The sequence below is a fragment of the Osmia bicornis genome, chromosome 2 (assembly GCF_907164935.1).
Source record: "Osmia bicornis bicornis chromosome 2, iOsmBic2.1, whole genome shotgun sequence".
Classification (NCBI taxonomy): domain Eukaryota; kingdom Metazoa; phylum Arthropoda; class Insecta; order Hymenoptera; family Megachilidae; genus Osmia; species Osmia bicornis.
The window spans coordinates 9,943,695-9,962,764 of NC_060217.1; the positions used below are offsets into that span (position 1 = coordinate 9,943,695).

Sequence of the window (19,070 nt, forward strand, 5' to 3'; positions counted from 1 at the left end):
CTGTACAAAACAAATTGCAGAGAAAAAAAGAGGAAAACTTTCACTTAAGCGTGTTACGCACTGTCAACGCTGCGTCAGACTGCCATTGGCGTGCAACATAACTTGGGACAATACATTGAAACAGTGATGAATAGATTCAGGAGCGTATTCACTGGTGATTTAATTTCATTCTCGTTTCTTTGCAAATGACATGTACTTTTTAAACAATAATTTAATTATTTTAAATTGTAACATGCAATTATTTAATGGAAAAGTTCTATTTTTCTAACATGTGTTTGTTTCATCTCCGAAGGTGGATTGAGCTGGATTGAAAACATTCAAGAATGTTACAGCGATTTAATAGAATAATAATGATAAGCGGCTTGTAATTAAATTTGATTAATTCAAACATTTATTTACTGATTTACCATAAGATGATTCAGAAAATTCCCCGCCATATAGTTGCGGTGCAATGGTGGCGGTAGCGTCTACGGCCAGGTAAAATTGAAACGCTCAATTATTTTCTGATTCACGCGATGCATTTGTGTCATCGTGTCTAACCTAACAAAGACGATCCGCTGTGGTGGATCTAAAGAAAAATAAAACAAAGTTTTGACAAGTACCACCACGACGGAAAAAATGGCAAAATGTTTAGGCTGTGGATATCTTCTAATATTTCTAATCGTAAATTTAGGTAAGATAATAATAAAGTTTCAGTAAAATCGTTGAATTTTTATTTTGAAAAGGATCTAGATAAAGCTAAACAAAGCTTTACTTTGTACTTATCTTTCGTGTTTTTTTATGTAACGCATAATTACGAAATTTCGTTTTCAAAATAAATTGAAATTACAGAGACAACGATTCTGAACTTTTTATCAAACAATTAGTTTTAACACTTACATAAATGAAAAGTGAAATGTCAGTGAATTTGAAACAAAATAAAGAAAATGCAAAATTATGTTTTTAGTTGCTGCAGAACGGATAAAGGATATGATTTATATGACTTTTGAAGGAGTTGCTGCTTGTTTCCGTAGACATAATGGAACACATCAATTTGGATGTTCCTGTAAGATTATACAAACATATTAATTATATTTTCATTAATTTAATAATTATTCATTTGTTAATTTTTATTTTACTTAAGATAAATTAAATAATATTGATATGTTTATCAGGTAACATATATCAGTTATTTAACTTAATTATAATTCAGCTGTAAATATATCATATGGTTTCACCTAAATCGTGCCTCTTTCTATTATAGCAAGTAGGTCAGGAAGCGTTGGTGTCATTCATTTGGTTGAAGAAGAAAATGATATTAGATGGATTGAAAAAAATGCCACTGATGGTCCTTATACCATAGTCCTTACATTTTCCATGTTCATGAAAGATGTACTCTTTCGATTACAAAAGACAAATAACATAAATGGAGTTCTGCTTGCAAAAAACACCAGTCAACCACGTCCAGATCATTATTCTCCTGAAGATACCTGTCCAAATAGGTATTCAGGATATAAAAGATGCAACGAAGCTGCTCCTTGGAATCCTTTGGGATCTTCTTTACTCATGCAGGATTGGCAGTTTCCAATGTTTTATACAGAGGTCAATTTTGATTTTTTTTTTCATTGCTGGCTCAACATAATTATACAAATTAAAAATGACTAACTTTCAATTCCAGAATCAGACCATGATAGAAGCTATAAAAGATTGTTTCTGGAAATTTAATACACACGACATAGAAAATCAACAACACAGATCTTTGTGCGCGTTAGAAATGAGATCGTTTATGTTTGCCGCAGTTAACTCTGAATCTTGTATCAGACGCGGCGAATCCAAATTGAATTATATTCCGACACCGTTTTGCGAACCGTTAGGAGATAGAAACATACATTGGCCTCTAGCTCCCATAGATATAGAGAAAAATTCAATAATAATGGTAACAGCCAGGCTAGATGCTTCTTCCCTGTTTGATGGACTATCACCTGGAGCGGGTAACGTTGTAACAGGATTAGTAACGTTAATTGCCACTGCTTATTACTTGAATATATTAGCTAAAGATGTTGTGGTGAACAGTAAGTATAATGGTAGATTTTATGAAACATAAGATAAGTACGTATTATCATTTCTGTTCTTTTTTTTTTCAGAAACAAACGTTGTTTTTTCTCTATTAAATGGCGAAGCTTTTGATTATATAGGATCCAGTCGATTAGTTTATGACCTGAAAGAAGGTAATTTCAATGCATTAGGTGGAGTAAATTTAAAGTTGGATGACATTAAGAGTGTGATCGAATTTGGTCAGTTAAATAAAGGGAAATTGTATCTTCATTCTACTAACGGAAGGAACAACGATATAATGTATAAAATGAAGAATGCATTGAACGCGACCGTTTTGGAAGACAGTGTACCGCCTACGTCGGTACAAAGTTTCTTAGATGTGAAACACGATTTACCTGCTGTTGTTATTAGCGATCATGGAGAATATTTCGGAAATAGATATTACAATGGAATCTTAGACGATGCAGAAAATCTTTCCTTTAACAAGTACTATTCTAATTCTATAAGTTATCTATAAAGTTACTCTTGTTTCATGTATCTGTTATATGAGATATTCTTTTCAGAAGCGACAATGGACTTTCAACTGCTTTAGCAAAGATTGCAATTCATGTTGCTGAAATTCTTTATGAAAATATAACTGGTAATCAACCTCCAGTCATTGATGAAACCTTTCAGTCCGTCGAGTCTCAGATTTTTGAAATGTTAACATGTTACTTGGAAAGTGCCAACTGCTATTTGTTTCACGCCGCTTCATCACCGGGCGCCAAATTAATTAATCAAGTTCTACCTTTATACGTCGGTGTACATAGGGTAGCCAATACTGCCACTACGTTAACTGGTCAACTTCTTGCTTATCTGACTAGAAAGGAATTACCGCATATGAATGAAACTACATGTTATAAAAATCATCAGATTTGGATGGCTGGCGATAATTTAACTGGCATATGTATTAGTTCAAATGTGAATTATAGCGCGGCTATGAGCCCGGCATTTATTATCGATGGTACGTGTTTATATAAATTTAAAGAGAATCGTCTTAAAGAGTGGAATTATTATTTTTTATATTTTTAACAGGATATGATATGAAATCTGGTCTTTATTCTACATGGACGGAATCTATATGGCAAACATTAAGCGTAAGGATGTTCCTTAAGCCTTCAGCAGCTACAGAGCGATTAACGATGATTTTAGGTAGTTCAGTGGCTGTTGTGTCCTTTTTAATTGTGTGGTTCATTAATTCCCGGGCTGATATATTGTTTAATTCACGGTAAATCAATCAACTTGAAATCAAGAGATAAATATTAATTCGACATTGTTTTAAACTCTTATATAATTATATTTTAGGAGAACGACAAGCTGCTAGGGATACGCTGCGGACCACATATCAATGACCAGGTTGGACCATCGAGAATACGAAGATGTTCCCGTAACTAGCCTTTGAATATATGTGTGGTACGCCCTCGGACAATTTTTTATATATCTCAACACTAAAACGTATTCCGACGCCATCGATTTTTTATTACAGTGTCAGTGCGAAATTACGACAACTATTTAATGAAGTTTTTGCACTATGTTAGCATACGCAATGGGAACGATCGTATAAAGTATTCAGAAGGTAAATAATCTACTTTTGGAAGCTATGATTATTACTACTTTTTGAGCATCTTGTACGTTCGTTTCATTTGTCACGTTACGTCCCTTTTTCTAATATAATTGTATGTATTTGGGTATATACATTTTTATAAATGTTACGTGTATTCAGCGAATAAGTGGAATTTTTTATTAAATTCCACGAGAAGTCGATACTTAGAGTATTACACCTGTATCGCGATAATAAGCAGGGTATACTAACATTAAGAAATGTGTACTGAGTTCTTGATTTTGTTAAAATTCATTTGTACGTAACGATAAGCGTGCACATTTTATTTATATGCGTACTGTAAATTACGAATACCGTTTACAGACGATACGATTAATATACGTATAGTACTTTCAACAATTATTTAATTCCGCATCGTTCATTTACGCATGAACATTTGTGTTACGACTGTCATGCATGTGTATTCATTCGTAATTAAGTAAAAGCGTTATTAATTTGCAGTGTATCTATTGAGATATATTCATTCTTTGTTTATTTATTATAATTATCTTACACCGTAAATGAAGAAACCAATTAGCGCAGGATATTTAATTTCTCACAATATCCAAAACAGATAGGTAGTTAATTCTACAATATACTTAAGTGCGCTAACAATGTAATATTAGTAAGCTAAAAAGAGAGGAGTAAATTTAAGAAACAATTTATTTAAAATTATTCTTCTATTATTTCATATGCGAGCAACTTTATTACATGCTCTTATTTCATTATTCTTTAATAATAGGTTTTTTTTTATTGAAAAAATAAAAATCATGATATAGAAGTTCATACATACATACATACATCATTGTAAATAACTTCTATCTGATAGGGTATATACAGATATATGTATAAAATTTGAGCATATTTTATAAAAAATTGTGTAAATATGTTCTTAAAAAAAATAAAATACAATTCAATAAATCCCTTGATTTCTAATTATCATCTAGCATTTTTTTTATTTAGTCACCTGTAATTAAGATTTGTTATGAATTAAATTATTGTTGGGAATTAGAAGCTGTTTATAAATTTCGCGGGCGAATAAAAGTTTGATCAGCGCCATCTTGCGGTTGGTGTTTTGGACTGCTCTTTAGTAATAGGATAGCAGGAAAGCGAGGAGGTATCCGGAGAAGAGGTAGTTCCCGCCCTCATGACGTCACAGCCGACATAATGGCGTCCCGAGACCGACAATGAAAAATAATTAATTACTCATTTTCTACGAATAATTTATGCACTTTTATAGTCATTTATTAAAGCAGGGCACCTTAGAAACCTTCAACGCTGATTTGGTAGGCACTTTTCTCATATTTCTGACGTAATCTCTATATTTGGTAATAATTAATTAACTACGGACAAAATCTCTATAAATGCGGTACCTAAAGGTTTCTAAAATTATTTGTTTCAGCAAGCGATCATGAAAGTGCACAAACGATGCGTAGAAAGCGAGTAATTAATTTTAAAAAATTGCTTGGTATACGCGACGCCATTTTGCTTTCAGCCAGTTCCGTGCCACTTCTTCGCATTATGCTAGCCTGGTATCAGGAGCTGTGACGTCATAGGAGTGGGGATACCTCCTTTACTCCGCATACTTCCTCGCTTTCCTGTTATCCTATTACTAAAGAGCAGTCCGAAACACCAACCGCTAGATGGCGCTGATCAAACTTTTATTTGCCCACAAAATTTAATTGAGCGCAAATTAAATTCGTAATATAAACAACGTTCTCGCTATATGGCGGTTTCAAAAAAAAATTATTTTTGAGGGGGGAATGTATTATTTGCACCCTTCGCGAACGATTGACAGATATGCGTGTCCGAACATAAGAATTATAATTTTTATTTATACATGATATATACTTATTTATAATAAGTGTAAATATTTATACGCTTTGAAGAATGAAATTATTACTTCCTTTATTAATGCTCCATCTCCAAAAGGTAAATATCATCATCGTTAAACGTATATTTTATTTTTTAATGAATGTTTCAGATCTATCTTGAAATTAATCGTGTAATTATTCGCAGTGTGTATCTTAGGATTTAAAAGTAATTCATAGAAATAAAAAGGGACACAAATTGCAAGCGTGATGGCGTTTATTATCAATAAACAACTTATTTAACAGGACCTTGATGTACACGAGAAAGAAGTATTCAAATTGTTTACTTATGTTTCCTTTTTAGTATGTATGTAAGTATTTATGTAATACGTCTAATTTACGACTTAAAATCTCAATTAAGTTAGGAATGGACCTTTTCAAAGTCCGTGTTTTCATAATGGTACGTGTTTATAGTTTATTAACGCACGTTGCAGACATTTGTAATTTAATAAAGAATAAATTTGAAATCATTTATTTAAAATATTTGTATGACTTTTATAAACATTTCTAATAGTTCGAAGCAACAAAATTTAACGGAATATAAAAACATACGATCTAAACTTATAAGATGATAAAAAAAAGGGAGGAAACTTAAAATTTAAACAATCCGCTTTACATACGTAAAATTAAACCATAATATAACAATGTTATATAATTTTTTTCTTCTTAAGACACTGACAAAATAATAAACTTTCTTAAACCCTGCATAAAGTACATTTTAAGGATACATTAAGTATCTGTAGGTTTTCTTATAGCTTGTCATTGAATACTCTCTTAAGTTATGAAATATATAATCATATTTAAACAAACACAGTTGAACAAATTAAAGCAAATTAAGACATTAACTAAAATCTTGCACGAAAATCATTTGTTATTACAATCTTCTTTTTTGGCCCATTCCTATCTTCTTAAATACTTTAGAGAGAGCTTGCACATCAACCGCTAAGACATAGTAACATTAGAGGTTTATTTGCAGGTCCATCCTTATACATGAATTCGTGTGCACCTGGAAGAATGAAAATATTCATATACTGCAGCAATCTACTCCTGATATTACTCGTTAAAATATAAATAATACCTCTTTTAAATTAATATTCTCATCATCAACAGAACAGAATTTCTTTCTGATTCATTAAATTCAATGTACATATCTTGTAATGAAATTGGCTATTCAATTAGTAAATATATATGTACTTCTAACATGATGAATTAATTACATATATAAACCATTGATCAAATAAACGTTTATACAATGCAGCAAGAGTGTTCCATGTAAATCTGTGGACCAAGTTCTTTTATAATGCAAGCTCCAACATATTCAACGATTTTAGTAAATGTTTCTAAACGTGTATGTCTTGTTCTGTTTATGTCACTGTGTACAGATGTGTGAATTTTTAAGTATTTCATAATCTTCAGTAGTATACAAGTATGAAGTAGGAGGCTGGGCACCGCCCACCGAGTTATCACAGTCGTCTGGTGCCGCAGCACATACGTATACGTGGTTCAGCCTTACAACCTACCTCCTTAATCTATCGTTACTTTATAATTATACTTAATCAATAGTGTACAGTATAGTCCCGTACCAGGTGATTCGCGATACGAGCAGATGATGCTTATTAGTTCTATCTGAAATGGAAAATGCGCATTTATTGCTGGTACTTGTTAAAACAGCGATCTAATTAATACGAGCGATCGTGGTATTTCTTTTATTACTTTTACAATCTAATTAAGTTTCATGACCATTGATTTCTTCCATTGTCCACAATCGCTCGACGTTCTTACTTAAATCACTACACCGTATATGGAGCTATACTGTAATAAAAGCTGTCTTCAACTGATAATATCGTTTTACTACGTCTCCCGATTGATTCGTTTCATTCGTGTACAGATTTCGCGCATTAAGAACGAACAGTTATCGGATTAGAAATCGGTTCGCCACGAATGATCAACAAAAAAAGTTCGGCAGCTACTAATGGAAGCACCCTGGTGCCTGTAGTCGGCTATGTACATTTTCTTTTCTTTAATAACGGAAGAGAATAGGATGCGTTTCTCTCAGCGAATCGACAGTCGACTATGTACTTTAAACATTGACAATAGCGTTTCATTTTCATTTCTATCATTGCACATTTGTTAATTAATTTCATCGCTCGATGCTCTTTTGTCGACAGACTAGCGTTGATCTACTTCAATAGCGATGCGATTGCAAATTATAAACATCTTTGCAAGAGTGTTGTATTCTACAAAGTCATCGACATAATTGTGACATAAGAAATCTGACGCAGCTCTCAATGATACATTTTCAATTAGATATTCGTTCGCATATTTTACAAATTTCTAAATGATAATCAAATAAACGAATCCCTATGGAAGTCACTGTTAGAAATAAGAGACACTTTTAAGCTAATACGTTTCTCTACGTTTGAATGACACTTACAGAAATGCTCGTTTCGTTTAGAATTGCGTTTCGAAGGCAGTTGATGTTCTTAATACAATTTCAACGGTTTTGACAAACGCGATGGACGGAACAACGCTTGGAAATAATCAGACAATCGATGACAAGTGCATAGGAAGAATAAGAAATTTCGTGTACACGATCATCGGTGAGAATTACAATGAATCGTCGAACGGAGAACTAGTTAACGCGTTAAGTATTCCTCAGCACTTGCGATCTATATCGGTAAAACGCAATAATCATATGTAGACAGCGAACGTACGAACACTTATAATCCTAAGATGGCATGGTGCTTTCATCGTCGAGCTTTAAACACGACTTTTGTTGCATTTTTCTTTTTCTTTTCAGTTACAAGAAAGGTATCGTTAATCTCTGTTTCTTTTCATTTTTTTTCTTTCAAATAATCACTAACATTCTTCTCTTTATTTCTAACAGTTCTGTGTATTGTATATGTACAGCAGTACCACATCCTCGTTCAACTGCGGTACACGCGTTTCATTTTTTTCTTCTTTAAAGACGACACTTAGAGTTTAAAAATATAATCATCATATATTTAAAGTAGTATTATATTATCATTGTTGTTATTATTAAATGTAATAGTATTATTAATATTATTATTGTTGTTGTTGTTGTTGTTATTATCTTGGAGGGATAGCACTTTGCTATGTCACGACACTGCAGAGCTGAACAAAGACTAAAACGCGGAAGTTACCACGCTCTTCAATGGCACGAAGAATAGAAGAAGACTGAGATTACTCTTATCTATCGACCGATCAATCATCCTTTTATTGTATAACTGTACGTTCATCTTGAATATAATGGTTGAAAATTTTGTAATTGAAATTTTGTTATTATTCGTATTTATTGACCGATCATAAGATAGATCATCCAGTCTATTGTTAAACGTAGTACAATTATCGTCGTAGTTTCCTTTTTATCATTAATTAGGAAAGGGCTAAAAATGGACCTTTTTCTTTAGTGTCGTTACAAGATTTCCTAACACTATACAATAGTCTCGTATGGACGATTTCAATTAGCGCTATAGAAATATTAATTAAGTATTCTCGTTACAGAAATAATTTCTGTCTTTGTTAGAATTGTTCAGGAATCGCTAGGTATGCGAAGATAATCGTAAACCAATAACAATTGGTCGAACATTGATCTTCATTTATAATTGAACACTATTTAGTTTTTTTTTTCCTTTGAAACTACTTCAGTTTACTGTAACCGTTTAGGTGTGGAATTAAAAAAAAAATAAAGAGAGTAACAGATATCTTTAAACTTTTTTAAAGTAAATATAAACTGGATATAGTTTCTGGATAAAATGCTATATATTTGACAGAACAAATGTTTGAACTACAACGACACGCATTGAAAACATTCAAACCATACAAAGCGCGTTTTTTATTTTTTTATATTTTGTTCACATGGTTTTGGAGTTATTATTACTATTGGATATTGAAACATTGATGTTGCTTTAAAGCGACAGAGAAACGTATGTCGAAATGAAATTTTTGATATAAAAATATATAAACAGTAACGGTGACTTATCGCTGCCTTAGCTATAAACTTTCTAATTCGCATTGTTTAAACGAGTAAAATCTTCCTCCATAATTTATATATATATCGTAGAAAAAATGTACACGTTATCGTTATGATCTTGGTACATGAATATTCAAGTCTTCCATTGTCGCAAAAATAATTTGCTTCTAAAAATTAGTTACCAGTATTAGAACTACGCTCGGATAAACTAAAGAAACAAAATTAGATTTTTTTGAAACATCATGCTATTAATTAATAGCACCTTCGTTTGTCACTCTGAACTATTATATGATGAATTGAACAACAGCCGAGGAAACAATTCAACTGCAATAAACAAAGAATCATTCTAAAAGAAATTACCTGAACGTAACACGATTTCTTAAATAAACGCAACTGATAACAATTCCAAATTAAGGATCCATATTCCATCTGATCTGTATCTGTTTTCACGCGGCATGTGTGGAACTTTTCCGTTACGGTTATAAGTTGCTCTTATCAAGAACAAGGAATCCGTTTCGAAGCACAGCTTTTCGTTCGGACCGGTTCCCTCGTTTAGTCTAAATTGATCGCAACGTTCATGAACCAGGATTAAAAGCCGAACGATTAACGGTCGTTCAAGAACCGTCGTTATGCTCCGCCGATGGTCGACCAGAGATCTTAATCGTCTGATCCGATAAGAGAGCGTGATAACCTCGGCCAATAATAATACCCTTGATTTCTCGCGAGAATAATTACGTATCTGACAGTTAAAGCGAAATCTATTCTCGAATACCTTAATACTGTAATGAGCAACTGGATTTGAAGGTACCGTTAAGAGGTTGACATATTCGGTGATCGACAGAGGTCAGTGAAGATCATCTTCGTCGCTATCGTTACCGTCTTTCAATCTATCGGCACCTCCTTCACCGTCGCTGGAGCCAGAATCACTGCCAGATTCTTCGGATTGCCAGCCGCCCGTTTGTTGCTGCTGCACTTGTTGTTGTTGCACCACGTGCTTCGATACTTTGTGACGTTTTCCGCCGGATGACCGTTGCACTGGATCAGCCCCAGCACCGTCCAGCATCGGCTGAAGGATCCGTCGACGAGCATTGATGAACCAATTGTTCACTTGCAGCAACGTTAAGTTCGTCTGACTTGCAATCTGACGTTTCTCATCCTCCGTTGGGTAAGGATGCTACAAAATATCAGACAATAATGTTACGAATTTGTTGTGCTATTATTTTTCTGGTGTACCAGAATTTAGATTCGTTGGGTAATGGTACTTCCTGCTTCGCTTGGATGGATAGCTCTATTGCTGTATGGCCATCTATGTCGTGGAATATAATTTCATTGATACAAGGAAGCAAGGTGTGTACTGTTGAGAGATGAAAAGTAGATTAGCGGGACGGCAGAGGGGCAAAGGGAGCACCTTCGCACGCTCCGCCCTGCACCCACGTTTGATCCAAAGTTCGCCGCAACGCCGACTTCGTACCATCTCGCTTTGCCCCGAAGTCTCATTTTTCTTCTTTGTCGAGCGACGCGATTAGCGCGCTGATCGCATCGGCCAATAGCGCGCGATAATCTAGAATGGCACGTGCGCGAGGCGTGACGTACCGACTACGACTTCCCCGCTGTATTTTCCATCTCTCAACGGTATGCATAAGAGGGAGATAAAGCTGTCTACGATAATATTGAAGAGTGGATGCTTACAACTAAGTGTTCAAAGAGCCAAGTTCGCATAATGCTCGTAGCTTGTTTAGGTAAGACGCCTCGTTTTTGTCTTCCTTTCTTAATGCTACTATGACTACCTCCGTGGCCACTACTGTGATTTGAAGTAGCAGTGCCAGTGCCACATCCTTCGTCGTCGTCTTCGCTTGGCGCAGGTGAAGGAGAGCCGGCAACAGTGATATCTGTACATAAATGAAATTACACTTGTTACAACATCTAAACATTTCTGCGATATTTAAAACTAATTAGTTTATAGAGAATAATCGTTGGTTAAAGAAAGGAATCAACTTCGTCTAACCAAAATACTTTTCGTCGTTCGCATCTCCGACACTGACGTATTCATTTTCACGTTCTTGTAACGCAAGAAGGCCCCAATAGCCAGCCTCTTCTAAATATATTCTGTCGCCAATATTCACACAGTCCATATCATCTATAAACGCAAGTTGACAATGCCTACATTCAGCTTGATTCTCGTATAATAATATACCAATACGTCACAATTATTTCGTTAAATTTCATACAATCAACAGAGAAAAATAACCAATCAACTTCTTTCTATTCATGACTACTTAATTGTATTCTATATTAGCAAAAGTCCATTTATACTCAACGTGAACGTCATTGTTACGTATCAACCCTTAGCCAGGTTCAGTCTCCTTATATAACTTGCGGTTTGTATGCGACAGGGTGTACGTTATTCGATTTCTTTTCGAAGATTGAATATATAAAAGGGGTAATTACGCTGACGTTGAGTATAAAAACAAGCTTAATGTCCAAGTTATATTGGTAGATATAAATTGATCCTCAGACCACTCTACTATTTATTCTACTAATGTAACTTGGACCAAACTCTGAAAGTTCTAAGAATCATTTAGAATCATTTGTTAATGTAAACGATTGTGGAAAGAGCTTCACCTTGACCAAGATACATATCGTTGACGGGTGCACAAGAATGAGCCCCGATTTGCGAGAGGGGCGTGCTCCCGTGTATCGTGGAGGGTGACAAAGGATCGTCATGGTCCTGGCTGGACGATCTGTTCGAACGTTGAGCTGTAGAAGATGATCGCGCCGATGACGGCCTGTCGTTACCGGTTTCCTCTTGCGCGGCCAATTGACTCGCAGCACCGTTCTCCGACAGGGTGTCGCCTCTGCTCACTCTGAATCCGTTAGCTCCCGGCTCAACATCATTGCCTGTAGAAGACAGCACCTGGGAAATATATGTCGCAACTAGCCGTCAGAGAGCAGGGGTGGGGTTCTATAATATTTTGAGCGCAGCGCAAGTATCGCTCCTATTTTTTTTTTTTTTTTTTAATTATTTACTTCATATAATGAATTATTTACTTCTTGAATCGTTAGTGTCTTAATAGAAGAATATTTGATAGAACATGCGGTTAGTTCTGTGGCAATAATAAGGGAATTATGCGAGACTTTAAGCGTTTAATTCGACGCAATGGATGGATTGATTAATCGTTTGAGTAGAGCACAGGTTAAAAAGAGTCTGGCGATTCTTGCGCATCACTAAAAAAAGGATATCTACGTAGGTAAGGGGGAACAGGCGAGGGTGCCCTGTACGTTTGAATAAATATCTAACCTGCAAGGGACTGCTGCCGTTGCTGCCACTCGATGGACCCATATCGTGTCCATGGTGGCTGTAATCGCTTCGTAGCAGATTTTCGCTCTGCATCTTGCCCTTCAGGCACGTGATGTACCTGTTGCAAAAGTCCTTGCACAGCTCCTGAACCTTTTCCAGCTCGAGTAGGTGAATCCGCAGCACCTGTATCGCCTTGATCATCTACGTTGGCATGGGACACAAAACAATATCGGTCGATTTTCTTTTCATATCGTGCCGCGCGTATGTATGTAAATACATATGTGCCTGTCTATCATTACTTTTTGTTTTACAAATACGAACGCAAAATAATTTTTTGAAATGTTTTTCATTTCTTTGCAATACCGATGGTTGGTGGTCAATTTTATAATTTTCAAATTAATTATTTCAGGCTTGAATGAATAATCCTGAATTATTAAAATTGTAGAACTCACCAAACCGTCAATTTCGGGGTCATTGATCAGAAAGGGCTTTCGGTCTCTTTCTTGGTGTTGGACGAAGGCCTGTATGTCCATGTTGAAGCTCTCGGACGTCGAGTTGTCCGAGCTCTGGGTAGCTTGTTCGCATCTTTCGAACAGTAATGCGAGTAAAGGGAACAGAGGGTGTTTATATACAGCCCTCTTGTCTGCTTCGAATTGGGCTTGATCCTGATGGGTCGTGTAATCGGCAACCCCACTTGCAGGGTCCTGATCGTAACCAGGAGTCACCATCGCTAGCGCCACGGCGGTGCTACCCTCTTGCATTCTGTAAAAAACATTAAATATGTATTTCGAAATTCGAAAAGAAAAAAATAATTCCAATAATAATCTGCTCTAGATACCTATCATTCCTGTCTGACAGCTTCCATCGTTGCCCAGGTCCTCCGGGGCCTCTGGTATTTAAATATTCTTCAATCTATACTTCCACCACTTCTGTTCAAGGTATTTTTACACTGTAATAAAATAGAAACGATATAAATATCATTAAATTAATTCATAAATATTTCTTTATTTATAAGGCAAGAAATTAATGTTTCATTAGGTGGATAATACTTTATCCAGTTTCACGAGCGGTACACGATGAAAATATTCATTTGACGGTATTATATGTTTTATTTCGGACAGAAGCGAGATGGAAAATGAAAGAGCGAGGAAAAGGAGAGAAGGAAAAGGGAATGGTCGGCGGTACGAAGAACCAAACGATGCGCGGCACTGCATTTAAATGTCATCGTTAGACGGTCTCAACACCATCGGCATCGTAGCTGGCACCAGTTTCTGCCTTCCCATTCCGTAGCCACCTTTTGAATTTTCCCCAATCCCCATACACGTCCCCGTTGGCTATGAATAAATAAAGTACTGCGACACTTTTTGGTGACAAGGAGCCCACCGAGAAAACCGCAGTTCTCGGTGCGGTGGGAGAAAATAATTAAAAAAAATAAATAAATAAAAAATAAAAAACGAACTTTCGCTCGATTAGAAATGTATTTCGTTTATTCCAAATTTAATAGTAAAACTTACGTACGGTTTAGATTTTCATTTCGGCATCATTTTAGCTTTTTTACTCGAGAGAAAAACTAGCGCGGGAAGCTGTCGATTGCGTTTTTCGACTCTTAGTACAGTATCAATTTGCAACGAAATCCTATCGACAGTTTCTCGCGCGAGTTTCGCTCTCAAGCGAACACCTACCCTTAGAGATAACGCAACGATATCGGTAAAGTACAGAGGGAAAAGTTTATCAAAACTTTTCTCTCAGGTGATTGAATAGAAGATATTGATATAAAAGGAGAATAGCGGATAGAAAAGTGGTGAGGTGACGAGGAAAAGAAGGTGGCGTCTGAACATCCATAGAAGCTTCAAGGAAAAGGTGAACAGAGGGTACCATTACTTGCAAGTGGTGCTTCCACCATGCTCGCCGTCTTTCCGTTAAACCCGATATTTATTGTGCTGGTCGTCCCTCTTTTGCCGCTTTCATTTAAAAATATTATCGCTGACGGTGAATGGTCCAACGTGACTGCATTCAATTTTTCATTTATTTTCACCCATTCTATATTAACCCTTCTGCTATTAAAACAAGTATTTCGATGATTTTCTGAATTGCCATAAAGAAATGCTAATTATTTTCATTTTTTCAATTCGAATTAATTATGATAGCCCTTTCTGTATTAATGAAGCAACGATCACGCGGTATCGCGTGATAGGATTTCCTACTGGCTGATATCAAATGTTAAATAATTCTTTTTTTCTTCTTCTTGGAAAGTATTGCTGCTTATTTTCATTATCCAATATATTAACAACCTTGTGCTTATCCAAGTGTAAATATTATCGCTGATCAATAGTCAAGCATCGAAGATACGGCTATTATTTTTTACCAATCGTTTAACAATTCCCATAAGCGTAATTAACACCTAAGACTATTAACTTCCTTTTCTTTATCTCTTTTCTCAATGAACAAGGATTGCCCTCGATGCAAAATCAACCACTTCAACATTATACTTTACACAATGCCTTTTTACGTCGACCAGTTTGTTCAAAGTATTGTAAATCGATAGAAAAAAATTTTCAAGTACCATTTTTTAAATACGAGTTTTTTCCCCTTTGGTAATTGTTTCAGAAAAATTTGCATTTAAATTAAAAAAAAAAAAAAAAAAAAAATTGAAATTGTTATCTGTTGTGATTTTAGAGATAAAATTTCGTTTACTTTGTAAAACGAAAAGATTAATTATTATTATAAAACCAGGATTAATGTTCGTTAAAATGGTAGAAAATTATAGTTTTAATTAATAAACGTTAATTTAATGCACATATAATGAATGAGTATTAAAAAGGAAATTGAATAAGAACTTCAAACGTCCACGTGTCGCTTACAACTGAAAATGAGATGGTCATTAAACGAATTAAGTGAAATGAAACGGATAAACGTAAACTATGCACCTTGCACCACACGATCTACCGCATCAGAGCGTTAATGAGTGTCGATTTTTTTGTAACGAGGTAATAATGACCGTGACATTGAAGCTTTTAGAAACGTATAATTACATACAAAGAATAGTTAGTACTAATTTAGCACCGATAAACAGGTAAATCAATATGCTAATTGAAAAAAAAACTCTTTTTAACCTATTTGAAAATTTTTCTTTCTTCGAACTGTAATATTTACAATTATTTAATGAAATTATAAATAATAACAATTTTATAAATTGAATAGATTGTTTGAGAAAATAATACGAAACGTGAAAATCATTTAGCATAAGAGGTTTAAGATTCTTACACCTGTAGAGCAAAGTAATGACAGTGAAGCAGTGAAATAACTTTATGAGCGTGAATAAGAGAAACAAATGTTGAACCCTTTAAGTGGCAGACCAGTAGGTAGCTGGTTAGGTAGCCAGTGATCATTTTCGAGCGTAAGAAAGTACTTAAATTTCAGTAAATACATACCGTTGTTCAAATATTTGCTACCGTACCCGTTTATTTTACGCTCGCTCACTTTTCACGTCTCAGTTTCTTCCTATTTTTCCGTTTTCAATAGCGATCAAATTTTATAAACAAAAAAAAAAAAAATGAAATAAATAAAATAAATACAATCCGGCCAAGATTTAACCCTTTATTGCGTAATTTGTTCAATTTCAAAAATAGAAAAAAATGTTTTATTTCCACAAATAATAATAATAAATAAATTATTTTATTTTAAAACTAAATAATAACCATTCCAAATTTTTAACACTACATTATTATTGTTATATAAAACTTAAAAAATGCAAATTTTTTTTAATTAGAAAAATTATGCATGGAAGGTTTAATTAAGCGTTTCACAGAGAAAGAAAAAGGTTGAACGCGAGCCGCATACTGGTCTGACACCGAAAGAGTTAATTATGACAAAGATGGTATCCCACGGGCGAGCAGACTTGTTTACTACCTGTCAGTCATCGGCGTATTAAGCCCGGCGTCGTGACGTGCAACAATCCCGGTGAAGGAAAGAAGTCTCGTCGAGGATTTAAAGAACAGCGAGGAATCGTGCTCGGTAGGTGATAAGACGGTAGTAGACGATGTTTTTCTTTCTCCCTTTCATCGCGAGCCTAACCACCAGATAGCCGTCGAACTGTCAGTCAAACGTTCGATAACCAATGGTCGACAATCCCTACTACCGCACGCCGCGCCGGGGAAGAATCATTTTCATCCGAAGAGGGCGTAGCAAAAACTACAAGAGGCGACCGCTGCCGACGGCGCCGATGCCTGACTGCTGCGCAACGCTCTACCTATAGGGTGCTCGAGAAAATTTCGTGCGGGAAATTCGACTTGGTTTTCCTCGTTTCTTTCCCTCCGTCTACCATGTAATTAACCCTGAATTCGTAGATCTAAGTTTTCTAAGAGAAAGGCCCTGATCCCGTAGACATACGGTCATTTTGATATACAACGGTAGCGGTTTTCGAAGTTAACTTGGGATCAGATTAAATTAAGCAGAAAATTCGTCAATATATATGTACGGAACGCGCGGTTGGGATGTAATGATGATACTTCATTGCAGCATCTTTGTCGCTCGTCTTTTTTTCCACAACAAATTCTTTGAACGATTTCAACCGGTTCTACCGATATGATGTAAACACCGATTTGTTCGTTGCTCCAGAGATGCAGTTCTGTTAGGAAGCAACGTTTGCCGTTTCATGTAATTCGCTTAACGGAAATTGTTCTAAATAGAAACACAAACAGCTAACCTATCCGGCCGATCGTGTTTACTAATGCAGGGTTAAATGGCTAATTCGTAGTGTCACTAATCAAACTCTAGTTTCGCATTCATTTCTGTAATCTGATTTCATTTGAATGTAACTGGTAAGAATTAAGGTCATGGTAATTTGCAATTTAAAATTCCCGCCAGTTCTTATATGATTATAAATACATTTGCGTAGTAATTAAATTAACTGAAGATACAATGCTGTACAATTTTTTTTATGTTTATATAATAGAAATGGTATTGTTATTTTTAGGATACCGTATATAATAAAAAGAAAAATTAATCAATCGCGTGTACAAGATAAGGGTACGCTCTTACTCCACGCGAGATTACCTCGCAAAATAAGTTTGTCGAAACGCGAATGATTAAACAACGCAAACATGTTATTATATGGAAATAATCGAATAATTTAAAAAAGAAACAAAATCATATTTAATGTATAGTATAATAAATAAGAAACATTAATGAAGAAAGAATAACAGGAAAAATTAGTCATACAATGAGGATGATGTCATTTGAGAAAAAAAGTTGTTTTTAGCAGGATTAGTAAGGCCCTTGAAAATATCGATCGTATCAATCCGCAATTCTGTCAAGGCAGACCGCGAGAAATGGGCGTTCACTGGGGGCATTGCGCACAAAACAAGTTTTTCGTGTATATCGGCGCACCAGGAACGAATAAACGAACCTAACCTCACAAATTCACAGGTGCATGGCCCAGCGGGAATTAGGTTGAACAAACGATACATCGAAACAGCTGTCTTCGTGACACTGTTCTACCGAAAATTCGTTTCTTATTTACTCACCGTATGGCGAGGCCAGTTCCGACAAATTCGACAGGAACAAAACAACCCCGTTCAGCAGTTTTATTTTTCCTCGAGATATTTTGGTCGGCGTGTCTGATTACTTGGATACTGGATGTCTTTCTCGGCCACGTGATAAACGGAAACCCGACGATAATCACGTACCGACACCGGTGTACGATTCACTCGCGCGTCAACACAAACCGTTCTGTTTACCACTGTCCACCTAAGTATGATAAATTAAAGTAATCGGACATTTTTCAACATGCTACTCCACGGTCCTGGTCTACTCCTTCCACTGACACGTCTTTTGTGACGTCATCGATTCAATACTTTTCGCCAAGGTTTCTCCTCTCTGTGATGTTACTCGCCGCACGGAGGTGGCGCTACTGGCGCCATTTTACGCGCATTCGAACGTCGTTCAAATTTACGCGCGAATTTCAAACTCGACGCGAAAAAATTATTACATTTTTTTCTTTTACTATTATAAATATCTATTATTCTCAAATATACTTTTTCATTCGATATCTATGTTTTTAATATTATAAATTAATTATATTTGCATGATAATTAAAATAGAAAATAAATTCTATTATTTTTAACAAACAAAATTCTATCAGTATTACGTAGATAACGTTAGACTTACCGAACAGGAAATTAACGAATTAAAAGCATTTATTTGCTGCTCAGGGCGATGAGTAACGGTGATCAA

The 19,070-nt window shown here is 35.3% G+C and overlaps 2 protein-coding genes across 5 annotated transcripts; one reads left to right on the top strand and one right to left on the bottom strand.

Moving 5' to 3' along the window:
- The first annotated feature begins 66 nt into the window (after positions 1–66).
- LOC114874834 (nicastrin) lies at positions 67–4,609 on the top strand. The gene is made up of 9 exons (XM_029184492.2): positions 67–154; positions 293–673; positions 947–1,045; positions 1,244–1,581; positions 1,658–2,051; positions 2,124–2,520; positions 2,598–3,037; positions 3,109–3,301; positions 3,379–4,609. Exons 2-9 carry the CDS (start codon positions 619–621, stop codon positions 3,395–3,397), a joined length of 1,935 nt encoding a protein of 644 aa, XP_029040325.1. The 5' UTR covers positions 67–154; positions 293–618; the 3' UTR covers positions 3,398–4,609.
- A 1,391-nt stretch (positions 4,610–6,000) lies between these two features.
- Positions 6,001–18,690, bottom strand: LOC114874835 (homeobox protein PKNOX2-like). Of its 4 annotated transcripts, none has more exons than XR_003789141.2 (8): positions 18,362–18,680; positions 13,675–13,785; positions 13,289–13,598; positions 12,837–13,037; positions 12,161–12,452; positions 11,228–11,427; positions 6,623–10,712; positions 6,001–6,550 (listed from the first exon to the last, which is right to left on the bottom strand). XR_003789141.2 is itself a non-coding variant. In XM_029184496.2 (8 exons), exons 3-8 carry the CDS (start codon positions 13,595–13,597, stop codon positions 10,383–10,385), a joined length of 1,464 nt encoding a protein of 487 aa, XP_029040329.2. In that variant the 5' UTR covers position 13,598; positions 13,675–13,785; positions 18,362–18,690; the 3' UTR covers positions 6,001–10,382. The 4 variants fall into 4 exon arrangements, 3 of the variants coding, with proteins under 3 accessions (XP_029040329.2, XP_029040326.2, XP_029040327.2); XM_029184496.2 differs by adding an exon at positions 11,544–11,675 and having other exon boundaries at positions 6,001–10,712; positions 18,362–18,690; XM_029184493.2 differs by having other exon boundaries at positions 6,001–10,712.
- Between the last annotated feature and the right edge of the window lie 380 nt (positions 18,691–19,070).